At 43.0% G+C, this 27,578-nt stretch overlaps 1 protein-coding gene across 1 annotated transcript; it reads left to right on the top strand.

Annotated features, from left to right (window-relative positions):
- The first annotated feature begins 16,475 nt into the window (after positions 1-16,475).
- On the top strand, positions 16,476-26,141 carry LOC143498238 (uncharacterized). Its single transcript, XM_076993691.1, has 2 exons — positions 16,476-16,643; positions 21,407-26,141. Exon 2 carries the CDS (start codon positions 21,515-21,517, stop codon positions 22,421-22,423), a length of 909 nt encoding a protein of 302 aa, XP_076849806.1. The 5' UTR covers positions 16,476-16,643; positions 21,407-21,514; the 3' UTR covers positions 22,424-26,141.
- The last annotated feature ends 1,437 nt before the right edge of the window (positions 26,142-27,578 follow it).

Here is a 27,578-nt window from a genome sequence, read left to right as displayed (position 1 = left end):
CTCTGTCTCTCTCTCTCTGTCTTGATTCTTTTGTGTCAGTTATTTTAGTGGTTGTGTTAATACATTTACATGTAGCACATCTAGATCAGTTGCAGCCTGCAGTACCACAGTTGGAATCTGAATGGTTAATTAAATAATTCATGACCAGCATGTCTTTAATGTTCTGTCTCGTCTATAAGAAATTAGTGGAGGATCCTGGGATACAGTCTGTACATCATCATGGAGGATCCTGAACAATTTAAAGTATAATATTAGCTACTGTTTTATTTGTGGAATGATGAGTAAGCACCAAAGGAATTCTTTTGTCTCAGTTTCCTCCCCTCACTCTACCTACTCTATTTTAATTCTGCATTGTATGAGGAGGTAGGTGTTATAATTTACTCCAAACCAAATCCATAAACCTACAGTTTAGTTACATCAACAACACAGATACATCACAGACCTCTTGAATACATTCTTAGATTCTTTATCAGCGGCTTTGCTGCTTATATTTTTCTTGATGACTATTTTAAGATTAGTTAGTTCTATACAGGTAATAATAATAATAATAAATAATAATAATGCATTTTAATTCAAGGCGCCTTTCTAGCACCCAAGGACACCGTACAATAATACAACAATAAAAGTACAAATAAAAGACAGTAGAAGACCGATAAAATAAATAAAATATTATTATATTATAAATAAAATAATATTACAGATTGGGCAGTAGAAGTGAGCCTGAACAAATGGGTTTTGAGTCTAGTTTTAAAAAGTAAAATTGAATCTGTATTTTGGAGTTCAGATGGGAGTGAGTTCCAGAGTCGTTGGGAATTTTGTATTGAGAATGGTATTTGATGGGTAGCCAATAAAGCCATTGTAAGACCAGAGTGATGTGATGAGTAGAGGGGGTTCTAGTAATGATCCGCACAGCTGCATTCTGGACTAGTTGGATTTTATAGAGTGATTTGTTGGGGAGACCAGTAAAGAGAGTTACAATAATCTAATCGGGCAGTGACAAGACTATGAGTTAGAATATCAGTGGTATGACGAGTAAGGGAAGGACAGAGGCAATTAATATTGCAAAGGTGAAAATAAGCAGAATGGGTAATGTTATTGATGTGAAATTAAAATGATAAAGTGCTGTCAAGGATGACACCCAAGCTCTTCACCTGGGAGGAGGGAGAAACTGAACAGCCAATTTTTTTTCAATTCATTGTAACGATCTGCGTGACGCAGAACATGGAGGCGGACACAAACGCTGAGAGGAGCGTTTTTAGTGAAATATGACATAGGAGAGAGTTACAGAAAGCAGTAGAGTGCACACTGGAAAGTAAATTGTCAAGGGCATGGTTGATGTCTTTTGAGTACTGCGAACAATGACCTAGAATTACCAGCATTAGAACAAATGATATTTGAGTAGAAGGTAGATAAGAGTCCTTGTAAAGTAAAATATGATTGTAAATATGATTTACTTTTCTTGTAAAGACGCTTCAGTTGACGTCCTTTAAATTTCATTGTCCTGTGTTCAGGTGTAAAACAGGGGGCTGTTTGTAAAAATTAGACATTTTTTTAATAGAACAACTGAGTTGAGAATATATTGGAGTCCAGTATTACAGCATAGAACCAGAGGTAGGATTGTGAGTGTTTTTATCCAGAGTAAAATCAATATTATGAGAAAAATAGTCCAGGTCAATGTTCTTAATATTACGAAAGGTGATGAGACGGTGGTCAAAAGTGGTCAGTTATAGGTAGCTCATCTGCAGTTATATGAGAAGTGGAAACTCCAGAACAGGAGTTCTAGGTATAAAATATGACCCTTAGGGATGTGTTGGGATATTTGTGTGCTGTTGGATGCCATAGCTCTCAAGACAGGATGTTAAATCTTTGGTTAGAGGATTAATAATGTTATCCATGTGAATATTAACTATATCTCCCATCAATCTAATATTTGGTGTGAGTGTTCAGATCTGTGCTTAAAATGCAGCAAAGTCATTTAGAAATTTACTATTGGGTTTGGGAGGATTATAGACGAACCCCTTTGTGCAGTAGCCATTTTGAGCTGACAATTTGTACTAATACACTTTAACACTAGTTATGTCAAGATGTACATATAGCAAAATGATAATTCAGGATTCAAACTGAAGTAGACAGTTGGTGTGACGCCGGAGTAACAGAGGCAGCCGGAGACGCAGGTGGAATGAACGGGGGTTTATTCTCCATAATAGAATATTAACAGAAAGCAAGGTAATACGCAGAGACTCTGAATGAGTAAACAGGCAGGAGGACTCTGAGACAGCGCTTGACGGTCCAGTAAGGCTCGTAGCGTGAATGTGCACGCGGCGTTCCAAGGATAGAGCGGCGGCTGGCGACCGAGCACGCACTCGAACGGTGTCATCCCCGTGCTGGAATGAGTGAGGGAGTTCTGTGCGTACTCGGCCCAGGGCAGAAGGGCGCACCATGTGTCTGCGTGCTCGCTGCAGTACGCGCGCAGGAACTTTCCCACTTCCTGGTTCGCGCGCTCCACCTGTCCGTTAGCCTGCGGATGGTAACCAGAGGTTAGGCTAACCGTGATGTTCAGCTTGGACAGGAACTCCCGCCACACACGCGAGGTGAACTGCGGTCCCCTGTCCGACACGATATCCTCAGGCAGACCGAACTGCCGGAATATGTGCCGAAACAGGAGATCCGCAGTCTCCCACGCGGTGGGCAGGCCCCGCAGGGGAAGAAAGCGGACCATCTTCGAGAACCGGTCGATTACCACCATAATGACTGTGTTCTCCTCGGACGGGGGGAGGTCCGTGATGAAGTCCAAAGCGATGTGCGTCCATGGTTGCCTGGGTGTAGGGAGAGGGAGGAGCTTACCCGCAGGAGGAGTGTGTGGCACCTTGCACCGCGCACACACCGCGCAGGACGCCACCTGCTGCAGTACGTCCCGGTGCAGCCCCGGCCACCAGTAGCGAGCCCCCAACAACTGAGCCGTTTTAGACACCCCTGGGTGCCCCGTCCCCACTGACGTATGAGCCCAGCTGATGAGGGCACTACGGTGCGCGGGGCGAACGTACTTACGGTGCGGCGGGCAACCTGGATGCGGGTTCGCTGCCTCGATCTCCTGATCGATCTTCCACTCCAAAGCTCCCACAACGCATTCCGGTGTAAGCACCGGCTCCTCGCTCGTAGACTCCGTACTGCCAGGAAAGGACTTAGACAGCACATCCGCACGCTGGTTCTTCTCTCCTGGCCGGTACGTCACCTGGAATTTGAAACGAGAGAAATACAGAGACCACCTGGCTTGATGGGCGTTCATCCGTTTCGTGGTCCTGATGTATTCCAGGTTTTTGTGGTCCGTAAGCACGGTGAACGGATGCTTAGCCCCCTCCAGCCAATGCCGCCACTCACCGAATGCCTTGCACATCGCCAACAACTCACGGTCTCCCACCCCGTAGTTGCGTTCGGCAGGGGTGAGCTTCTTGGAGTAAAAGGCTATGGGACGGAGGGAGCTATGCTTCTTCGGCCGCTGGGAAAGCACCGCGCCTACTCCCACGTTCGACGCGTCCACCTCCACTATGAAGGGACGGTTAGGATCCGGTTGATGCAGAACCGGCGCGTCGACAAACGCTTGCTTCAGCTGGTTGAACGCTCTCGTAGATCTCTCTGTCCAGCGAAGCTTTGTACCTCCTCCTCTCAGCATATCAGTAAGGGGCTCTGCGATCTGGCTATATGCGCGTATGAACCGCCTATAGAAATTTGCGAAGCCCAGAAACCTCTGAAGCTCGCGCCGTGTGTGAGGCTGTGTCCATTTCACGACCGCCTCCACCTTCCTGTGCTGCATGTGTACGGAGCCTGGCCTGATGGTGTAACCTAGGAAGTTCACCTCACTGAGATGTAACTCGCACTTCTCGAGCTTGCAATACAAACGATTGCGCAAGAGCGTGCCCAGAACTGCCTGTACATCACGCACATGTTGGTCGTAGGAGGGAGAATAGATCAGGATGTCATCGATGTAAGCGACAACGCATCTATTCAGATACTCCCTTAAGACCTCATTAATGAACGCCTGGAAGAACGACGGAGCAGAGGCCAAGCCATAAGGCAAGACGCGATACTCATAGTGACCCGTAGAGGTACTAAACGCCGTCTTCCATTCATCACCCGCGCGTACGCGAATACGCGGTTGTAGGCGCTGCGTAGATCTAGCTTAGTGAAAACCTTAGCCGACCTTAACTGCTCCAGTGCCGACGGCACTAGCGGCAGCGGGTAGGCAAAGTTCACTAAGAGAGAATTGAGCCCTCGATAGTCTACGCATGGCCTCAGACCCCCGTCCTTCTTCTTTACGAAGAAGACGCTGGCTGAAGCGGGAGAGGTGGAGGGAGTAATATAGCCCTGAGCGAGAGCCTCCTTTATATACTGAGCCATAACCCGCTCCTCTTCCTGCGAAAGTGGATAGACTCGACCGCGCGGTGGCGTAGTACCCACCCTGAGGGTAATGTGACAGTCCCAGGGTCGGTGGGGTGGTAACTGGGTGGCCTTGACAGCGCTGAATACCTCCGCTAGATCACGGTACGGAGCGGGAATGACCGGAGTGGTGCTGATGTTAGGGCTCTCTACGCTGGTGGATTGCGCGAACACACGGGAGGGAGACCGAGTGCCTTGGAGGGGCGCTACCCACTTCAGCAGCCTACCCGTGGACCAGTCGATGACGGGGTTGTGAAGCTTGAACCAAGGGAGACCTAACGTGATAGGGTAGCGTGTGGAAGCGTGTGGTATTCTCCCTACGGCCCTGAACGTATACGGTTACTGGTGCAGTGCGGTGAGAAATAAAACCCCCGCCCACAGGTCGCCCGTCCAGTGCTTGCACGCGTCTCGACTCCTCCAGACGAATCAGGGGCACCCTCAGCTGCTCAGCGATGCTCCTCCTCATTATGTTCCCCGAGGCTCCCGAGTCCACTAAAGCGAACACAGACAGGGACATCGCCCCGTAAGACACAGACACCTCCCATGTTAGAAGATTACCCATAAGAGATATACTCACCCTAGCCCGCCCCCTCCTTAGACCTGTGGTACGAGCGAGGGGGGGGGGGGGGGGGGGGGGCGGTAGCACCCATCTCCATGGGCTCGGCTGTGGTGGTCTCACGGGGCAGTTTGTGTACGGGAGCCTGCGGGGTGATAGGAAGCGCCGCTCCTCGGCCCCTCTCCTGCAGTAGCCGATCTAGGGTGATAGCCTGATGCACCACCTGATTAAATTCTTGACCCTCGGGACGGCATGACAGCTCTGCCCGCAGGTCCGGGTTCAAACCCGCCAGGAATACATCGGTCAGCGCAGCTTCTCCCCATCCGGTCCTGGCAGCTAGGGTCCGAAATTCAAGGGCATACTCGGCGGCGCTACGGCTTCTCTGCCGCAGCTGCAGTAAACTCTGGCCGCAGAATCTTCCGCGGCTGGGGTGATCAAACACCGCTCTCAGCTCACGGATGAAAATCTCATACCCTCGGGTGCAGGGGGTCTCTCCGTGAACCTGGGCCGCTCCCCAGTCCAGTGCCTTGCCCCGCATGCAATTTACTGTGAAGGCGATTTTTTCTTTCTCACCAAAATGAGGCATGCTGTCAAAATACAACTGGCACTGGACCAGGAAGCCCTTGCAGTGCTCTGCGTCCCCACAGTAAGGTTCGGGGGGGGAATCGGTGCTCGGGGTGCCGGAGGTCTTACAGACGTTTGCACCGTCAGAGCTTGTATGCACGAGGTTAGGGTAGTCACCAGCGAACGGAGCTCCTGGAGCTCCTGCTGTTGTTGGCCCAGGACGACTCCCTGATGAGCTAGTACCTCCAGAGGTGAGGCACCCTCGCCTCCGGCTGCTCCTGGGTGCACATTCTGTGACGCCGAAGGCATCGGAACAGAGGCAACCGGAGGCGTGGGTGAGACAGAGGGACGTTTATTCTCCATGGCTTTAAACGGCAGCTCAAGTAAAACTCGTAGCGCATACAGGGATGCAGAAGTAATGCTCGTAGCGCAAACACAACACAGTGATGCCCAAGTAATGCTCTTAGCACACACAATATGTGTATAGGATCTCTTGGATCAGTGACGCTCGTGGTGGCAATGTGCAGCACTAGACCAGACGACCTGCGGGCTTAAGAAGTGCAAAGTAAACAAGAAACAGGTGCTCAGTATGATGGTGATTGCGACTGTGGGAGTGGCTGAGTGCGCGGGGGTGTGTTCTGGGATCGGCTGCTGGCCGGGTTGCGCGCCCTCTGGTGGCGACCCGGCCCCCTCACCGTGACAGACTGAGGGAAAAATCGTGCCAAAGTAAATAAATGCACGTGCGCAAATCAAAAATATACTTGGCCTCCCATTTGCCATGACAACAGTAACAAACAGCCTTTATATAATATATAGAGGATTTCCCATGAAATTGATAACCCAAAAACAAACACACACATTTTAACTTCGAGCTATGCGAGTAGTCAATCGAAATGTATTATTGACGCTTTACATTTCACTTTTGCAGTGACCCGCATGAACACAGCAACTGGATAAGATTAATTTTCTGTTCTCTGGCGGGAACGTAAGTGAATGCTCAATGGGCGCATGATCACGCCACTGTTAGAAGCGAGTAGCTGAGTGAATGTCAGGTCGGCTGCTGTTTGCCTTTGTTCGCAAGAATGCTTAGATTTATCTGGTAATCATCACAATATAATATGCAGATGTGCATTAAATGGTTGCGTTAAGTTAGTGTAAAAGACGTGAAAATCAAAAATTTGGCTTCACCAGCACACGGAAACATGTGCAACGCATGCAAACCCACACAATGTATGCTCTGTGGATGTGCATGTTCCCCTCCCCCACAGCGAGGACCAGACCCTCCTGCCTTCCCGCTAAAAATGTCAGGTGTTGTTCCTTGGCTAGCTAGATGTCAGGTGTTGCTAGATTGCATGCTTTTAGCTAAGAAACTCTAACTCTGTTCCATCTTATTTACTTTATTACATTGTTGTCTATTATTTTATAATTTGTCACTTTATTACATTATTTTATTGTGTTTGTTTCCTTTTTATCTTTAATATTTTCTTTTTGTCTTATCTTTGCTTTCTTTTTTGCTTTATTCTGTAAAGCACTTTGAGTTGCATGTATGTATGAAAGGGGCTATACAAATAAAGATTATTATTATTATTATTATTTATTATTATTATCTGTTTTATTATCAAAGAAATCAATAAAGACATTACGGTTTCCTGGAATCTGAGTTTCAGCGCCTGCTTGATTTTTTGTAAGTTTAGAAATAGTACTAAAAAAAAATCTAGGATTGTTTTTATTATTCTCAGTTAATGAGGTTAAGTATTCTGAACGTGCTTTAGTGAGTGCCCTTCTGTATTCAATAATGCTATCCTTCCAGGCACAGTGGATTACTTCCAGCTTAGTAGATCGGCTTTTCTGCTCTAATTTACGTGCTCCTTGTTTTATGTTTCGAGTTTGGTCTGTGTACCATGCGGAAAGCTTTTTAGATCTAGCCTTTAAAAGACCCACAAAGCAGCAAGACGGAGAGAATCTTTCTCCATATTGGTGTTTGGTATAGTTAGATTTAAGGGTGGCCTGCAATAGTCGCTGATTCGACTATAGTCGACTAGACCCCCTAGTCGACTATGAACGTCATAGTCGAATGTACCATTCTAACTCCATGGTGGTGCCCAAGGATGCTGCTAAGCATTAGTTGTTACATGAAATGTCTTGTTTTCATTATATATAGCCTTTTGTGAAATAAAACCATCCTAATTTCTGTTAATAAATATTTAAAAATTATGTTTGCGCATTACCAATAGGCATCTTCCTTACTACACATTAATAAATCACACCCTGCAGTTGCACAATCCAAACGAGCGGAGCTGAACACGCAACACAATACGCAGCATTTGCCGAGATTATAACGGCTACTAAAAAACTTCAAAAGTATTTTGAAAAAGATAAAGATTAATCAAACAAAGTTATGTCATCAACGTCTTTCATTTCGCACAACAACCAACATTGCATACCATTTAAAACGCGCAAGGTCGTGTCGAGACGGTCGTGTCGTCTCGTCGCAGTGCGTCTCGGCAAGTAGGCCTATAAACATTTTTTGATGCTGTTTGCTTTTAAACCCCGTTACTTGAACCTTTCCTTATACTTTTTTGCTGTTGTGTAGCAATTTTTTAAATATTTGCAGGCAGGCATATTTTATTTAAAATATTTTTTGACATTTTGCACAGTGCCTGTCTGACAGTTCAATATGCGCAATGCGCACTGACGGTTAATGTTCTCTAACGTTTCATTAAAAAATAAACAAGTAAATAAATAAAAGCTGAATAAAGCCAACCTAGCGTGTTTATTCATTTATCCGAGTGTTTTAGGTTTTTACTTTGAAGAGAAAAAAAGTCCTGAATGAGAACGGGATCCCGTTTAAGGTGCTCTAAATAAAAAAAAATAATAATAAACCAGATTCGACTATTAGTCGCCTAAAGGGAAAAGCTGACGAATCAGATTCGACTATGAAAATCCTTAGTTGAATACACCCCTAGTTAGATTGTGTAGTTATATTACATTATATTATAATTATATCGTCCCCGATCTTGAGTTTGGAATTGCCCTTTGCCCATAGCGCAGCTAAAAAGTGATAACACACATGAAGCGCGTAAGTGCTGTAATAGTAATTAGATACCAATAATGATTCTTAACGACAACGGCACAGATAAGGTATGCTCTGAGGCATCCTTCTAATCCTCATAAGTAAATGTCTAGCACTGGAAGCTTAAGAACCTGTGGGCTTAAAAAGGGTAAACTGATGAGGGTGAAATGCATGACAGCTAGAAAGCAAGTGTCATTAGGTGGGTGAAAGAGGAGCAGAGTGGATTGGAATGAGTGGACATGTGCACGGCAGTGTGAGCATGGGCATCTCCCTCACGGGCTGGGACCGACCTACCATGACAAGGCACACATGTACAGACCCACACATTGTTATTACCATGACCTGCACTGCCATAGCACATAGCATCACCTACAACACAAAGAAGGAATATGGAGGATAAGAGGAAAACAAAAAGAGGGGAAAAGTGATGGAGAGGGAGAGAGAGGAATGGAGGAATATTGAGGGACAGGGGGAGAGGGAGAAATTTCAAGAGCAATGTTTTCCCCTGCTGACTTTGCCCTTTCCATGAGGGTAAAGGTCATTCGCTTTAATCTCCTCTGATGTGCAGCTTATTGGCTACTTGTCCACACTACTCATGAATATGTATGCTCACACCTGCCTGTGTGTGTGTGTGTGTGCACTGTGCTCGGTGCATATAAATTCCCTCCGCAAAGATGTTTTTCCCTTGAGATCCTGACACACACACACACACACACACACACACACACACACAAATGCAAGATAAATTGTCACTGTGGTTCTGTATTGATGTGTGTACACACATGGACATGCCTGTGTTTACTTGTGTGTAAACATGTGTGTGAGCAGAGATACTTTCATTTCATAGAGTGTGATCTCAATGAATATAAATAATATTTTGCTCATTTTTCAGTAGAAGGTCAGAGGAACTTCACAGGTAGCACACAGAGGGTGGAAGCTCAGATCACCACCTACACCATCTACACATAAACCACTTACATCTATACCTCTCTTATTATAATCTCATACCCAAACTATATAAAAAAAATTAAAAATCTGACTTATTTTGTTTGGTTGTTTGTAGGTGTGAGTGGGTGTGTGGGAGGGATTATGGGGTGTGTGGGTTTGAGTGGGTGTGTGTGTTGGTTTGTGTAGGTGTGAGTGGGTATGTGTTCGTGTACGTGGGGGTATATGGGGTGTGTGTAGGTGTGTGTGGGTATGAGTAGGTGTGTGTGGATATGGGTGTGTGCACTGCTGGTTACAGCTCCATGTTCTGCTCTGGAGTGTGTTCCTGCAGTAGATCTAAAACGAATTGCATCATCCACCAGCAAACAGCCATTTTCTACCAGCATGAAAGTTTGATGGACTCTTGAGATGAGCATTTTGCTGAGGAAAGCTGTCAATTAAATTTTAATCGCCCAAGGTTGGTGTGAACACCTCCTTTCTCCATCTCTATGTCTCTCCCCCTCTCTCTCTATCCACTTCACAGGTCTACATGACAGAGTTACTTTGAGTTAATGTATTTATTTGCCATTCACCCTCTGAGTATGGAAGCATATAGAAATGGCATCCCAGTGTATGCAAAACAGTAAACTGAAGCCTGAGCTCTCAGTGGACCTGGACCAGACAGGTCTGAGCGGTGGGGAGGTGTCGGGGTATGTGAGTGTTTGTGGGGGGATGTGGGTATGGGTGGGTGTGTGTATGTGTTTACAGGTATGGTTGTATGTTTGTTTGTGTGTGTGTGTGTGTGTGTTTGTGTGGTGTTTTTTTTTGCACCATGACACATCATGTGAAGGTAAAGGGTGTTCAGACAGGAGCAGTTGTATGGGTGTGTGTGTGCCAGAGGTGGGGACTCGAGTCACATGACTTGGACTCGAGTCAGACTCGAGTCATTAATATTAAGACTTTTGACTTGACTTGAAAAAATATTCAGAGACTTAGACTTGACTTGGACTTTTACACCAATAACTTGGGACTTGAATTGAACTTGAACCTGTTTACTTGCAAAGACTTGATTTTTTTTACCCCAAATCAAAATTTTAAAACGCATATTAATATTTATAAAGTGCGCCCCATTAATTTAATTTCCGTCCTTCTGACGCAGACCAGTCCTCTGCTTTTCCACACTCTGTACGTTTGTGCATGAGCTGCAGCACAACCAATCAAATGGGGGGTTGGCGAACGTAAATTTTTACCGGGCGGGGTGTAAAATGGACACAAGTTAAGTATTATATCGCGATCGATCGATCGCCAGTGGTTGGTGCCAGAGCGAACTAGTAACTCATTGAGGTAAATAAACTAGATTTTTTTCCGGCGTGAGAAATCGGATGTGTGGCGTGAGAGCGTGTGAAGACGGTCAAATGCGTGTGTCTCATGCTCAGTGCGTGAGGGTTGGCAACCCTGGGTTCTGTATCTGAACTCGGGGAAGAGAGCCTCTCTCTGTCACCATCATAATATCCAGTTCTATCTCAGCATGGATTGTGTATTTGAAGACATCTACGTCGAGAAAAAAATATATTGACAAAAGTGGAGCGAGTTTTCAGCTATGGGGCCATCATTCTACGGCCTCATCGTGCACAAATGACATACAGACTTTTGGCCAGTTTGGTCTTTTGCAAATGCAATGCAGAATAGTTTACTGAAATGTCTAAAGTTGCAGATTCCTGTTAATTGTTCAGTTATTATATTTTTTTGTCTTGTGTCACTCACACATGTTCTCCAAGAAACCAGATAAGAGAAGAGAGGGTAAAATGCTGTTATGGTTCTTTGTATTGTACTGTGAAAATATCAGCACTTTTTATTTGAACATGGAGTTCTACTTATGACTTTTTCACAGAATATTTATTTCTGGAAAATTGTAGTTTAAAGTATGAATATTTTTGCAGCTAAGTTTAACAAATTGAACTGTGCAATAAAGAGGTGTAATTTTTTTTTTTTATACTTCGTGTTGCACATGTTGCACATGTTTTATCAAGATTTGAGGAGAATACAGATTTAAATTACAGATTTAAAGATTTTAAAGAACGCATGTCTATTATTTACATTTAAAATATACCTGCAACATTGGTAAAAAAAAAAAAAGACTCGAAAGGACTTGAAATTCCAAGTTTCAGACTTGGGACTTGACTTGACTGTTGCCTGTCTTGACTCGAGACTTGACTTGACTTGAGTGTCTTTGCTTGAGACTTGACTCGGGACTTGAGGATAAAGACTTGGACTTACTTGAGACTTGCAAAACACTGACTTGGTCCCACCTCTGGTGTGTGCTCTCCTGCACTAAAATCTTTGACCTCACATGAGTGTTAAACTGTGATGAATATTGCAGATATGGTATTTTTCTATTTTCCACCTGGTAACTCAAACCAGTGGAAGGAAAGCGTGTAAAAGTTTTTTCATCCTCCTGGATTTCTCTCCCCTCCCCTGATTCGTCATGTCTACCTCAGTCCGTTAGGGGAAGATCTAGGTACTCCTGAATCCAATGCACACAACCATGTAGCCATGTGCTGCCTCTCATGGCCAAGATTAAAAGATGAAAAAACTGGCAAGCTAACTCGGACAGAAAGGCATTTGAGTGGGTTTCCCAGTCCTGATCCATCCTCAGATACAGAACTGTTTCAGTGTGTGTTTCAGATAAGTGCTTGGTGGTGAGGCCTGAAGCCATTGCTGTCCACAGTTGTGTCTTTAGGCATGAATGATAGCCAGACACACTCTATAAACACAAATGTATTCTCTCTCTCTTCTTCTGTCTGTGGCTGTGTGTATGTGTCACGGCCTTTCCCAACAAAGGGCAAAATTTATATTTCCCTTTGCCCAATCCAAACCACTACACCTTGGGGAGTCGCAAGTTGACAGGAATGCCGAGAGAGTGGAAGTTTCACAATTTGTTTTATTCAACAACAAGTCCAGAACCTCAGCAGCCAGTTCAAGGAGGGACACGCACATCAGTCCACTCAAAGTTGTTGAGAGGCCATGCTGCAGACAAAAGACCCAACAAAAAGGAACAAAACGCAGTCACTACTTATAATAACTGAAATTCTAACAGAAAAACCCAAACCCACAAAGACACTAACAGAAAAATGGGGCCCAAGATATATATATATATATATATATATATATATATATATATATATATATATATATATATATATATATATTAGCTAAATAAATGTTAGCTAAGACTAGCACTGGGGAAAAACTACTAAGTCAAATAATCCGTGTGTGACGGGCAAGAGTGAGCAACTAAAAGGAAGCGATCACGCCAAGTCTCAGGGAAAAATTATGGTTTAATAGAAAGTGTGCAAACCAAAACCCGTGCAAAAGATCCAATTTAAGGATATAATGACCAGCGGTCAACTGGTACAAAGACAAGACATATATAGGCAAACAAACGACCTGCAGGTGAGACAGATCACGGGCTCCGCTCACCTGAGAGACGCACACGACATCACAAAACAACAACAACAACAGCCACTGTGGACGGAGGCGACCGGTAGGGGGCCGCCTCACCGTGACAGATTCATTTTCCTCCGTCCCCTCTGGTTAGTAGGAAGTGACTGCCATTTTGTTTTGGGTTGGTTTTGTCTCTGTATGTTAGTAGGGGGATAGGGAATAGTGTATTTTCTTTTCTTGGTTAGACGACATTGTTGTATTTACTTTCTAGTTTGGGGTTTTGTTTAATATTTTGGCTTATGTCACTTCTGAAAGAGTTGTTTAGTTTGTTTGTATTATATAAAATACAAACATAAAAGAAAGTATTGTTATTTTATATAATTATATAGATACCTTGATGACTAAAATACCTATACAGGTATATAATACATCCACATTAAAGTGTAGTGGAGACAGCTAAACGCCATTTCACTGTGACACCCAAAATGGAATCCTTTCCCACTGAACTGAGAAACTGACTCACATCTCTTTGGTTGCATGTAAATTTAAAGACTGATTCTTTACACAGCAACAGGCCCCAAAGGACCCACATCCATAGTGGTGTTTACCTCCCAAAAGCCTACAATTCTGACCTTATGATCTCCTGAGCTTGGGAGAGAGGCCATCTAAGAGAGGCTGGTCAAAACCAACCTTCGTCGGAGGACACTGGGACCACAGTCAGGAAGGACCATAAAACTCTAAATTCCAACCTTATCTGATTGCCCACAGTTTAAACCCACTCTATGTCCTGTGTTATAATCCAGAGCTGAAGATACAAATATTGCAGAGATCTCTGTAACTCCAAATCTGAACTGTACACAGAATTGGGATTCAGCCTACAGGAACCAGCTCAGCGAATGCAGTCTAGAGACACCGAACTTGACTACCTTCCATACAAGGAAAGATTAATTATTCTTGAAACCAGTATTCAGCTTTCCAGCCTTTAAGGACAAAGGACCACAGGACCATGTGCCCAAATGTGAACACTGTGCCATGTGGTTGATATGAAGACACAACTTATGATCTTTCATGTATTCAGTATTAAGTGATCTTATTAGAATACGTGTTACTGTATAAACACACCACATACCCATATCTATGTATTAGTTTGTATGTTACTCATTGAATGTGATCACTCTCATGTGTGCGTATGTGACCTCACATTTATTCCTGTCTGTGCATTATGTGTCATTTATTGTCCAAAAGTGGAAATTAAGAATGGCTCAATGTGTAGACTAATAGAATCAAATAATTGTTGTTTAGGCAGAGTATGTAAGACAATTTATTTAGGATTAGTTTACTTTGTCTTCGAATTGTGTTAATCTGTCTTCTTTGGTTAAGTCATTAACTAGACCTGGAAAGACGGGCACTCCTCGCTCTCCCCCTCTCTCTCTCTCTCTCTCTTTCTCTCCCCTGTCTGGGCAGAGGTCATGAATATTCATTAATAAAGGCCAATGGTCAATGGCCTGATGAACATGAAAGCGCCTTACAATTACGCCCCTAAAACTTGTTTTAAAAGCCCTAGCTCGAAGCGAAACAATGAGCTTGGCAGCCTGGTAATTTGGGAAGACTTGGAGAACTTCGCCAGAGTCGCCGAGACTCAAAGACTCGAACACGCCAAACCATCGCGACTGTTCGCTGGACTCACGCCGAACACCGCAATGTCCAGAAGAGCGATGCCAAGAAACCGCAACTAACGCTCTCACCGAGTCCAACAGAAGATTCTTCTTTATTCTATTTTATTTTCTTTATTCTACGTTTCGTCGTCAAAAGTACTTTTATTTCGTCTAGTCGTTCAAGTCAAGCTCATCTTCTTTCTCAGTCAAGTCATCTGCACAAGTTTGTCTGCGCCCTCAAGCTTCGACTGTGACGTCACCGCTAAGCCTCCGCGACCCGAGCCGTCTCACGTGACCTGCTCCGCAGACCTTAGCCGCCTCAAGAAACGAACCGTGAACGCGCACCGGTTGGTCCGCGTAACCACGTCTCTCCTTCGAAGTAAGACGCTCAGTTCATATGCTGTTTTGGGGTTGCCAGCTGCTATTTCTCCCGGAGTCCAAAACAGTAAATACTGTTACCATTAACCTGCCCAAACTTCCTCTTTCTTCTTTTCTATTCTCTCTCTAAAGACCTCGTGTCCGTCCCTGGGTCCTACGCTAGTTAGGCAAGCCTTAGGATAGTTAAATAAATAAATCTCATGATCCGACAGTTGTTTATCATTCGCTATTGTTGTTTAATTTTATATTCTTTGCTGTTCACTATTATATCCCTGGTTTAAATTAGTAGATTCACATATAGGTTTAGTTTCAATTTGAGCCAAATCATTCATATGCTTTGTATCAATTGTAATATTAACCATTTAATAAATGTGGACATTTATTCATCTGGTCACGGTGGTAAATGCATATTTTGGTCGATGGTATTAGGTCACTGCGCGGAACCAGAACTTAACCCTTTAGTAATGAGACTGATCAAACCATATTCCACCTAACTCCGTTATCACAATACTGGTTCCTGAGCAATCAGGATGGTGCCCCGTTCATAATCCATAAACTAACATATGTATCCGCTACAAAAGGTAGAAACCCATGTGTGCTGTCTTTATTCAGTATTATTCATTGTCATTCATTTTTCTCCTTTGATGTTGTGGAGGCCGATAGCCTAGAATGGGTCATAACACAAGCCATTAAGGACATAGACTACACATAAATGTCACTAGCTGTTAAGCTAGTAGTAGGTTTTTCAGCAAGTACATTAAAATGCATAAAATAACCAAGTTCACAAAAACTCTTTTTTATCCTTGTGTTTCTGAATTGTAAAGTGGTCTTATAGTCTGAGTTAGTCTGAGCGGTGCTGTTAGGAACTTTTAAATCATTTTAAATGAGCGTAAATACAGAAAAGAGGTGTATGTTGTGGTTTAGCACAGGAATATTTCTCACTCTCTCTCCTCTCTCTCTAATGCAGTGCTTGTATTATAGAGTGTTAATTTTTCACATGCACTGCAATGTCTGCCATTTTTTACTCCTACTGATGGAAGCAGCAGTAAAATAGCTCTGGTATGAAGGGCCTGCAGGATCTTCCTGATGAAGCGATCAGTTATGCTGCTCTCCACTTTTTCCTTCCTTTTTTGAGCACTAGATTTGCTCAGCTAGTTGATTGATTACTGTGGTCAGCAGGAATGAGGAAGAGGAGGACCCATTCTTCATCCCAGCACTACTGCTGCCAGGCACCAAGGATCAATATGCAACTCGTGCTCGGAATGCAGAGTGGAGGTGTGTTGGTGTGTACGGGAGCAAAGCGATGAGGGGGACCCATGGGAGAGCATAGATGTTGGCTGGGGGCAGGGGTTGGGCAGTGAGGAGAACAGTGGGATGAGCCACGAAGGATGTGACTTAGGCAGATCTGTGTAAGCAGACAGAGGGCACAGAAGACAGGCGTCAACAAAACACAGACAGACAGATAGTGTCAGCTGACTCTGCTGACAGCACCTGAAACAATCGCTAATCGTATTACCTTCCACTGGGGAGAAATGGGGGAGAAGATGGGAGAAAGGATTTTAGAGAGAGGAGAGGTGAGGAGAGAAAAAATGAAGAGTGAATGCAGTATCGTGAGGTAAGGGAAGGAATCGAGTCTCGAGCGGGTCTGCCAACAATCCAACATTTCTGACTTTTCTAACATTTCCTATTTCCTCTCATTTCTTCTCTTTGTTTGTTTCTTCCTGTTTCAAATCAGTGCAACAATACTGTCTCTCACAGTAGCACATAATCATTGTGTATATGGAGTGTGTAAGTGTGTAGAGCAGCTCTGAGTACCATACCAACAACACACACGCACACAAACACACACACTCAAAGAGAAAAGATTGGATTCGGCTAGTTGAATGGATAAAGGGCTTTCCATCAGTCATGTCAAGCTGACCTTTATGGCTGTATATCACACACAAGTGGACAGTCTCCTGAAAGTCCACACATACACACACTTCTCAAAGACTAATAAACACCCCAAACCATTTTGACTGTGACTTTCCAGCACAACTCAGTAATTATGATAAACTCCCACTGCCCTCTCTGTGTGGCAATGATTGCAAACATATAATGGCAGTGTAGCGGATATATTGATTTATTATGAATTATAAAAGGGGGCACCATCCTGATCGCTCAGGATCAAAGGTTTTGATAATAATAATAATAATAATACATTTTATTTAAAAGCGCCTTTCAAGTGACCAAAGGACACTGTACAATAGATAAAAATAAAATAAAAAAGGTAAGTGCACATACAACTTAAAATGACCAGAGAGACAGATACATAGTATATGCTAGTTTAACACTAGAAGCGCCGCGCCTCATTTACATACTTATACCTAGAAGCGCGGAGGGCCGGTCATCTGACCGATTTCACCACCTCCTACTAGCGCCGTGTTGTTTTCACCTACTTAAAGCGCGCCTCGGGCGGTCAAAAGACCGCTGAGTCTTTACACAGGGGAGCTGGTACTGACACATAATTAACGCTAGATGGCGTTTTGCACAAAAGGAAGAATGAGCCGCCCAAACAAAATATTCGTAATGGTGACATTTGCAAGTAACGTCAATATGTTAACAAATTAATGTGACTAAACCTTTTACAATCAGTGCCTTGTGACCTTGTTCTCAGTAGCTTTCCCATTGTCAGTTTTGTTTAGTTTCATATTGCATTTCCTGGTTTGTGCGAAAACGTAAATGCAAAATATAGTTTCAGTTTTGTTTCTTGGTTAGTGTAATAGTTTGCTTGGTTAGTGTAATAGTTTGCTTATTTGTCTGTGTGTTATTCTGTTGGCATATATGTCACTATATTATCATGTTCGTTCGCCACACCACTAACCCACTGGCCCGCACCCCCACTGTGAAGCGTTCACGTCTTTTGTCTTGCTAATGAAACAGACTGCGCTGCAGCCTTCCACCCCCACATCCACAAAAAGCTTGTTCGATACTCAGAGTAGCAAAGTGAAGCCCGTAGACCGAGCTAAAGCAAGTTTGTTTGTATACTCAATGTTACGCCATTTCAAGTTTTAATGTCTAAAAGTTGTGTATGTTAGTGAATTGTAGGCTATGGTGAACATAACAAATCTACAAATAAATGTCTATAATGTTTTGTGTTAGACAAAGAACAAAAAGCATAAATAGGCAAAATAATTACAAAAATATCATTATAAAAGGTAGGCTATGTACCTTTGCGTAACAAAACGCAAAATTATTAAAATGATACGGATGGCTTCACGAATATAGTTGCCTCTGTCCTCTCTAATGTTCACTTTTTTATCTTGCCGTATTGTGTTGCCGTTTCAAATGAGGTGTTTGATCGGTGAATAGCCGATGTGTGATCCCACGTCCTAACGACCGTGTTATCACCGAGCGTTATCACCATTCGGTGATTTACATGTATCGTATATTGCATAAGTTTCGTTCCCCACCTCAAATTAAGTTCCATTTATGTAGTGAATTGTGAACTTGAGAATAAACCTCCGCCGCTGTGGTTAATGTTCATGCACTGTTTGAACAATATTTATTAATTACAGCCAGGTTTTGGAGGTTGTAGAACACAGCTACAGGCCAACAACGGGTGCATCCCGTCTCTCTTTAGCGTATATTGCATAAGTTTCGTTCACCACCTCAAATTAAGTTCCATTTATGTAGTGAATTGTGAACTTGAGAATAAACCTCCACCGCTGTGGTTAATGTTCATGCACTGTTTGAACAATATTTATTAATTACAGCCAGGTTTTGGAGGTTGTAGAACACAGCTACAGGCCAACAACGGGTGCATCCCGTCTCTCTTTAGCGTATATTGCATAAGTTTCGTTCACCACCTCAAATTAAGTTCCATTGATGTAGTGAATTGTGAACTTGAGAATAAACCTCCACCGCTGTGGTTAATGTTCATGCACTGTTTGAACAATATTTATTAATTACAGCCAGGTTTTGGAGGTTGTAGAACACAGCTACAGGCCAACAACGGGTGCATCCCGTCTCTCTTTAGCGTATATTGCATAAGTTTCGTTCACCACCTCAAATTAAGTTCCATTGATGTAGTGAATTGTGAACTTGAGAATAAACCTCCACCGCTGTGGTTAATGTTCATGCACTGTTTGAACAATATTTATTAATTACAGCCAGGTTTTGGAGGTTGTAGAACACAGCTACAGGCCAACAACGGGTGCATCCCGTCTCTCTTTAGCGTATATTGCATAAGTTTCGTTCACCACCTCAAATTAAGTTACATTTATGTAGTGAATTGTGAACTTGAGAATAAACCTCCACCGCTGTGGTTAATGTTCATGCACTGTTTGAACAATATTTATTAATTACAGCCAGGTTTTGGAGGTTGTAGAACACAGCTACAGGCCAACAACGGGTGCATCCCGTCTCTCTTTAGCGTATATTGTATAAGTTTCGTTCACCACCTCAAATTAAGTTCCCTTTGTTTTGATTTGTGTGTCAGCTTCACACAACTCAACATTCAAAACACAGCTTAGGTGCAGTCTTTGCACATTTGTGTTGCTGTTCGATCGCCCAAACCGAGCTTTCAAGCAAACTGTGTTGCTGTTCAAACGCCCAAACCGAGGAGTCACGCAAACTATGTTGCTGTTCAAACGCCAAAACCGAGCTTTCAAGCAAACTGTGTTGCTGTTCGATCGCCCAAGCAGAGTTTTCACTCAAACTGTGTAGCCGCGTCCCGACGAATTTATAGCTCACGTTGCCTCATGAATGCTATTGTGAATAAAGTGTTCATAACAGCACCGCCCATGCCATCATCTCAGTTTCGCTCGCAAAGGTATGCATTTACATACGTAACTTGCATTCTGCTTAATTCTTTTGTAATGCCAGTGTGTCAAAAGCAGCCATACATAATGTATGTATCTAACAGCTAGCCCTGGCGAAGAGGGATTATACCCGAGAGATCATTTATTTGAGATATTGACTTGATAAGTAGGCTAATTACCATTCGCAGAATTCCTGCAAACTACTAAAGCATTTATTAGGCAAAGCAAGACGCTCTCACGGTTTGAAAACCATTGATGTAAACTTATATATAGTATATATTAAATAATATTAATAAATAAAGTATATATTTTAAGACTTTGGAAAGTGAAACACTTTCACTTTCGTTCAACGGACGAATTCCGTTTTGTCTTTACACAATAATCAGTTTGAACTTTGAATAATTTAGTTTTGAAAACTATTGATCTTTATTTAGTTATACTAAATATTAAATGACATACGAATCTTTGCGACACCCGCTGGCAGAAAAGAGAATCACAGTCTTGAAGTGTAGGCGACGACGACAATATTACAGAGATACGAGCGAAATCGATTGAAACTAGCATGTGCAGGGTTTCTTTTAACAATGTAAAAATACTAGTTTATTAAAAGGACAATTCTGGGAAAAGTCATGAAAGGAGGGTTCTGAAATTGGATCCAGTGCAAAGATATTATTATTTTTTGTGCTGCTGCGGTCAAGTGACCGGTGCTCGGCGCTTCTAGGTATAATTAGGTCGACCAGAGGCGGCGCTTCTAGTAGACGTCACAGCGGTCAAATGACCGGAGCTTTGGCGCTTCTAGTGTTAAAAAGATGAGTTTTTAGTCTGGTTTTAAAAACATCTAAAGATGAACAAGCTCGCAGTGCGTCGGGAAGACTATTCCACAGCTTTGGACCCGCAACACAAAAGCTCAGGAAGTTCTCAATCATCCAAGCCCTCACATCAGTTAAGCATTTCAGCAAGGCACCAGGTGGCAAGCTGTGGGATGGTTTTGAACAAATATATATATCTGGACATCATCAGCAAAACAGTGAAACTGCAGCCCATGATGTCTAATGATGTCACCAAGAGGAAGGATATACAAAATAAAGAGCAGGGGCCTGAGAACAAAGCCCTGGGGAACACCATGTGACAAGGAGCATGTGTCAGATCGAAAGCTACCCATTGAAACAAACTGCTGCCTACCAGAAAGATATGATTGAAACCAAGCTAATGCAGTGCCAGTTACACCAACCGTGTTATTGAGCCGAGTTAGTAAAAGGCTATGAGACACCGTATCAAAGGCTGCAGTAAGGTCCAACAGTACAAGAAGACTCAACAGTCCTTGGTCAGCTGACATCAGCAAGTCATTGACAACCCTAACAAGAGCAGTTTCAGTGCTGTGATTCCTCCTAAAACCTGATTGGAAGACCTCAAACAGATCACAGGGGCCTGTCTGTTGAGTGCTGATGCTGCTTCCTGTGTGATGGTTCTGTGTGACGCTGCTTCCTGCCGACGCTGTTGCGGAGCGAATTTTGAAATTGTTTTCTAAAGTATAATAATCTATTTACGTGCTAATATTTACCTTTTGCCTTCCTAGATAAATTTTACAGGTTTTATTCTGGCCGCTGACCAACTTTCTGCCTTCACAAATCAGCTAGCGTAAGTTTATATATCGGCTAGACACGGTAAGTGTTTTGATTTATTCATGGCTGGTGTTGGTTTGTTCCCGTGTTCGGAGTGTGGCATGTTTAGTCTAGACCCTTTCGCCACCGACAGTAATAGTGGTAGTATTTGTGAGAGGTGCAAACTAGTAAATTTTCTCGTGGCGAAAGTGGAAAGCTTAGAGCGACGCGTCCACTCATTATTGAGGGATAGAGAGACAGGGACAGGGTCTGTAGTAGGTGTGGACGTGCCAGGGAGAACTAGTCCCTCCGCAACTCCGGCGATAGAGCCCTCACAGCGGGGCGAATGGGTGACGTCTTGGCGGCGTAGTCGGAGAGCGAGGGCTGCAGCTAACGCCAGCGCTAGCCCACCAGAGCACCACTCCCCGGTTCACGTGTCAAACAGGTTTGCCCCGCTCAGTGCTACACCCTCTGAGGAGACTCTGGTCATAGGAGATTCTATAGTCCGACACGTGAAAGTCGCTATTCCTGTAGGGGCACCAGCAGTTACAGTCAGCTGTTTACCGGGAGCCAGAGCGCCGGACATTAGTGGCAACCTTAGACTGTTAGCCCATAAACTATTCTCTAGGATTGTTATACATGTAGGGGCCAACGATATACGTCTGCGGCAGTCAGAGGTGACTAAGGCTAATGTTAAAGAGGTGGTTAAATTAGCCCAGACGATGTACGATGCTGTAATCTGCTCTGGCCCCATCCCAATGCGGCGCGGTGATGAGCAGTACAGCAGGCTCACGTCGCTAAACCGCTGGATGTCCAAGTGGTGTTCAGAAAATCAAGTGGGCTTTATTAATAATTGGGAAGAGTTCGAGGGCAAGCCTGGTCTTTTAGGCAGGGACGGTGTCCACCCCACCCGGGATGGCGCTGCCCTGTTATCTTGCAGCATAGCCCATAGCCTGTTAGCTAGTCGGCAGAGTAGCACTAGGAGCTGCTGACTGTCCAGGGTCGCGACCAGGCCGCAGACTAACGGGTTAAAACTGTCTGCGAGCTGCTTAGAGGCGTCACCAAGATCCCATAGGATTGAGACTGTGTCTGTGCCCCGGGTTAAACTAAATCATAAGAAAATAGTCCGCCCGAAGTTTTTAACTAATATTCAGACTTCACATCAAATTATTACAACCTATATGACCGATCTGAAAATTGGATTAATCAATATTCGATCGCTCAACTCAAAAGCAGTTTTTGTAAATGAACTTATAACAGACCAGAAAATTGATATTCTATGTCTAACTGAAACGTGGGTTCATTCTGGTGATTATTTAACTCTAAACGAAGCCACTCCTGTGGGATATAGTTATATACATAGACCTAGACTGTCAGACAGAGGAGGTGGAATATGTATAATCTATCGTGATTGTTTAGAAATTCATCAGAAATACTTAGATATCTCAAACTCATTTGAGATGCAGTCTATTAATGTAATTAGTCCATCTGAAAATAAAAGTACATTTTCCCTAACCAATGTATATAGACAACCAGGGCCTTACTCAGATTTCTTAAATGATTTCACCGATTTTGCAGCAAATTTAGCAGTATGTAGTGACAAAATAATAATGGTAGGAGACTTTAACATACACTTTGATAATGCGGAGGATCCACTGACAAGGGCTTTTACTTCTATATTGAACTCTGTCAGCATTAAACAAAACGTAGTAGGACCTACACATTATCGAAATCATACCCTAGATCTAATATTAACGCTGGGTATCGACGTAGATAATATAAACATACTCCCGCAAACCGTAGCAATCTCCGATCATTATTTAGTAAAATTCGATTTTCACCTTAACATAAATACCCGCCCGTCTCCTCGGCAGTGTATAAAGCGCTCGATAAATTCATCAACAGCAACAGTTTATTGAAACCCACCCTGACTTAACTGCTTTAGCCCACTCGCCATCCGATCCAGGAGAGTTAGATAGTCTAACCGACTACTTAGAGAATACCTGCAGATCAGCTCTAGATATAGTAGCTCCACTAAAATATAAAAAAGCTAGATCCAAAAAGCTCGCCCCGTGGTACACAGACCAAACTAGAAACTTAAAACAAATAGCACGTAAATTAGAGCGGAAATGGCGATCTACTAAATTGGAAGTATTCCACTGTTCCTGGAAGGATAGCATTATTGACTACAAACGGGCACTCACTAAAGCACGCTCAGCATACTTAGCCTCACTGATAGAGAAAAATAAAAACAATCCTAGATTTCTTTTTAATACTATTTCTAAACTTACAAAAATCAAGCAGGCACAGAACCTCAGATTCCAGTAAACCTCACTAGTAATGTATTTATAGATTTCTTTGATAATAAAATAGAGAATATTAGACAAAATATAAAACCCTTTATTAGCAATACAACTGGTATGTCATCTGGTTTGGTTGATATTGATTTAAATTACATACTTACATACTTACATACGGGAGAAAAACTTGATGCTTTTCATCCACTCCCAAAATCAGAATTAGAGAAAATAATTTCTTCCTTAAATTGTACTACCTGCACACTAGACTCAGTTCCCTCAAAGTTATTAAAAGAGGTATTACCAGCTGTAACTGAACCTCTTCTAACTTTAGTTAACTCATCCATTACAATAGGTCACATGCCCAAATCATGTAAATTAGCAATTATCAAACCTCTGATCAAGAAACCAAATCTTGATCCGACTGTGCTATCTAATTATAGACCCATTTCAAACACATAATTTATATCTAAGATCATAGAAAAAGCTGTTGCCCAGCAATTATGCCTATATCTGCATAGGAATAACATATTTGAAAAGTTCCAATCTGGTTTTAGGCCCCATCACAGTACTGAAACAGCATTAGTTAAAGTAACAAATGATCTCCTCCTTGCATCAGATCAAGGCTATGTATCACTGTTAGTGCTTCTTGATCTTAGTGCAGCTTTCGACACAATTGATCATAGGATCTTGCTGGAAAGGTTAGAACGCTGGGTTGGAGTCTCAGGCACAGCCCTTTCATGGTTTCAGTCTTACTTAACAAATCGCTATCAGTTTGTAGAGCTCAATAATATTTCATCCAAACGTACAATGGTTAAATATGGGGTCCCGCAAGGCTCCATCTTAGGACCACTATTATTTACATTATATATGCTACCATTGGGCACAGTTATAAACAAACATGGTGTCAATTTTCACTGCTATGCGGATGACACTCAACTTTACATATCAGCCAAACCCGATGACAAACTCAGTTTAGGAAAAAATGAGGCCTGTGTAAGAGATATTAAATGCTGGATGTCTCTAAACTTCCTACAATTAAATGAGGACAAAACAGAAGTTCTCCTTGTGGGCCCTAAGGCCGCAAGACAGAAAATTCCAAATTTAATGCTTAATCTTGCAGACTATCCCATTACACCTGGCACAGTAGCCAAAAACCTAGGCATCATACTCGACTCCGACCTATCATTTGATAAATATATAGATAATACTACTAGGATAGCTTTTCTACATCTCCGCAACATTGCCAAATTAAGAAATGCATTATCACAGGATGATGCAGAAAAATTGGTGCACGCCTTTGTTAGCTCTAGACTAGACTACTGCAATTCACTACTGTCAGGATGTTCAAATAGGAATCTAAATAAACTTCAAATAGTTCAAAATGCCGCAGCTAGAGTTCTGACCAGAACTAGAAAATTTCAGCATATTAGACCAGTCCTATCAGCCCTGCATTGGCTCCCAGTTAAATTTCATATTGATTTTAAAATTCTATTATTAGCATATAAAGCACTACACGGGCTTGCTCCTGAATACCTCCAGGAACTTATTTCCTACTATGAACCCCCACGTCAACTAAGATCACAGGGTGCTGGTCTGTTATTAGTTCCACAAATTAACAAGGTAACAGCAGGGGGAAGAGCCCCCCAGCTTTGGAATAATCTTCCTAAATGTGTCCGGGACTCTGACACAGTCACAATCTTTAAATCTAGGTTGAAAACCCACTTATTTAGTCTAGCGTTTGATAATTAATATCCCCCTTAGATAAAGGTACAGATCCAGGGGTTCATAGACGAAGGGTTTTATGGTAGACTGGGGTGCTGGTGCTGTCATCCTGTCACTGCTCGTGGTCACTCAAGTTTGTTGACAGTGCAGTGGACGGATGCCATTGTCTCAGAATGCCCCCAAGCCTATGTTACCTTCTGGTTCTGCCTTTTTTAGCTAGGCTGTAATAATTTAACTTAGTGCCGGAGTTGCTGCCACACTCCAGAAATGTTTATAATTTTACCTGTCCTGTACATGTCCTCATACAGAGCTAATTTTCCCTGTTTCATTTCTCCACATGGCTGCCCGCCTGCTTGAGGAATAATGAGATGAGGAGAGACAAGCGATCCATCCTGGGCCGGCTACCTCCTGCCTAACCGGATGCCTACAGCATGATGGACATTATTACATCTTTTATATTCTGTCTAAATGGACATTATTGCATCTTTTACATTCTGTCTACATTCTGTCTACATTGTTGTTGTTGTCATGGTGACCGGTGTCGGCCAGAGGAGGATGGGTTCCCCCCCTGAGTCTTGGTTCCTCTCAAGGTGTCTTCCTCATGCAAAAAATTAGGGAGTTTTTCCTTGCCACTGTCGCCTTTGGCTTGCTCACTGGGGGCTAGGACTCGGCACTTGTAAAGCTGCTTTGTGACAACAACTGTTGTAAAAAGCGCTATATAAATAAAATTTGATTTGATTTGATCACATGATTGAATATGTTCTGTTAACTGAGCAGCCACTGTTCGCTCCAACAGTTTGGCAAGAAAAGGGAGATTAGAGATGGGCCTATAATTTGCAAGGTTCTCAGGATCTAAGCCAGGCTTCTTGAGAACTGGAGTAATAGCTGCCAGCTTCAAAGAAGCTGGGACCATTCCTGAACTAAGTGAAGCATTGATAATATTGGTAATAAGAGGACAGATAAATGGAGAACAGGCTTTCACCTGCTGTGTAGGAAAAGGGTCTAATTGGCATGAAGTTGCCCTTGAGAATTTAATAATCTTTGAAACAAGCTGTTGATTTACCATATTGAAGGTAGAAAAATAGCTGCTGCTGAACTGAGGAGATAGTTGTGGAATGTTTAGCCTGGTTGCAGAGGGCTGGAACTGGGAGTAATTTGTAAGTATTTTGTGATTTAAAAAGTCCATGAACCGAGAGCAGAGTTCAGCTGAAGGAGCCATAGGGAAACTTTTCACAGGTTTCAATAGGCTATTTACAGTAGAAAAAAGAGCTCTAGGGTTACCAACAGCACCAAACATTCAAACGATGTCATATTTGGGATAAAAACGGTTTTCACTTTGAGGCCAGGGCTGTACACCACTGCAAGACCTCCTCCTCGTCCAGTTAAATGAGGTTTGATCACGTATTGATACTGTGGAGGCAAAGTCTGATTAAGCGCAAAATACTCGTTGGACCTCTGCCAGGTTTCCGTGAGACAAAGCAGGTCAATGTCATGTTCCTGAATAATATCTGCGACAAACGTTGCCTTATTATTTAAGGAACGAACATTAAAAAGAGCACATTTAAGATTATGATCAGTACTCGGAGCATGTAGAGATGTTGTAGACACATAACACAGGTTCCCGTTATTTGCGCGATCAGTAGAGCCTGCCGTCGCCTGGGAAGATTTACGGCGACACAATGACCACTGCGAGGGAATATTGTTGGGGTGCAGATAATAGTTATGAGTCTGACCAAGACCCCGATGACAATATTTAGGTCGTCGCAAAATGCCAAGGTGACGATGGATCAATAACGAAGCAGGAGATTTACACTGTGCATTTCGGAGTGCAAAAAGTTCACCAAAAGAGTACCTTATCCTCCTTGTCGTCATGATAAAGCCCCAATGGAAGTTGCAGCCGTAACAGCCCAGTAGTAGCCAGATAAATAATCCCGTAATATTTACATTTACGGAATTTAACAGACGCTCTTATCCAGAGCGACTTACAAAGTGCTTTGCTTCTGATCACAGAATACATCCTAGGAAATAGTACAGATAGGCCAGAATTCAAGACACCATTGAGTCAGACTACTACTAAACTACAGGAGTCAGTATCATTACCTAGTGTTTTGCAAGTTAGACATTT

This window comes from Brachyhypopomus gauderio, chromosome 2 (genome assembly GCF_052324685.1).
Source record: "Brachyhypopomus gauderio isolate BG-103 chromosome 2, BGAUD_0.2, whole genome shotgun sequence".
Taxonomy (NCBI): Eukaryota; Metazoa; Chordata; class Actinopteri; order Gymnotiformes; family Hypopomidae; genus Brachyhypopomus; species Brachyhypopomus gauderio.
This window is presented reverse-complemented; position numbering and strand designations above follow the sequence as displayed.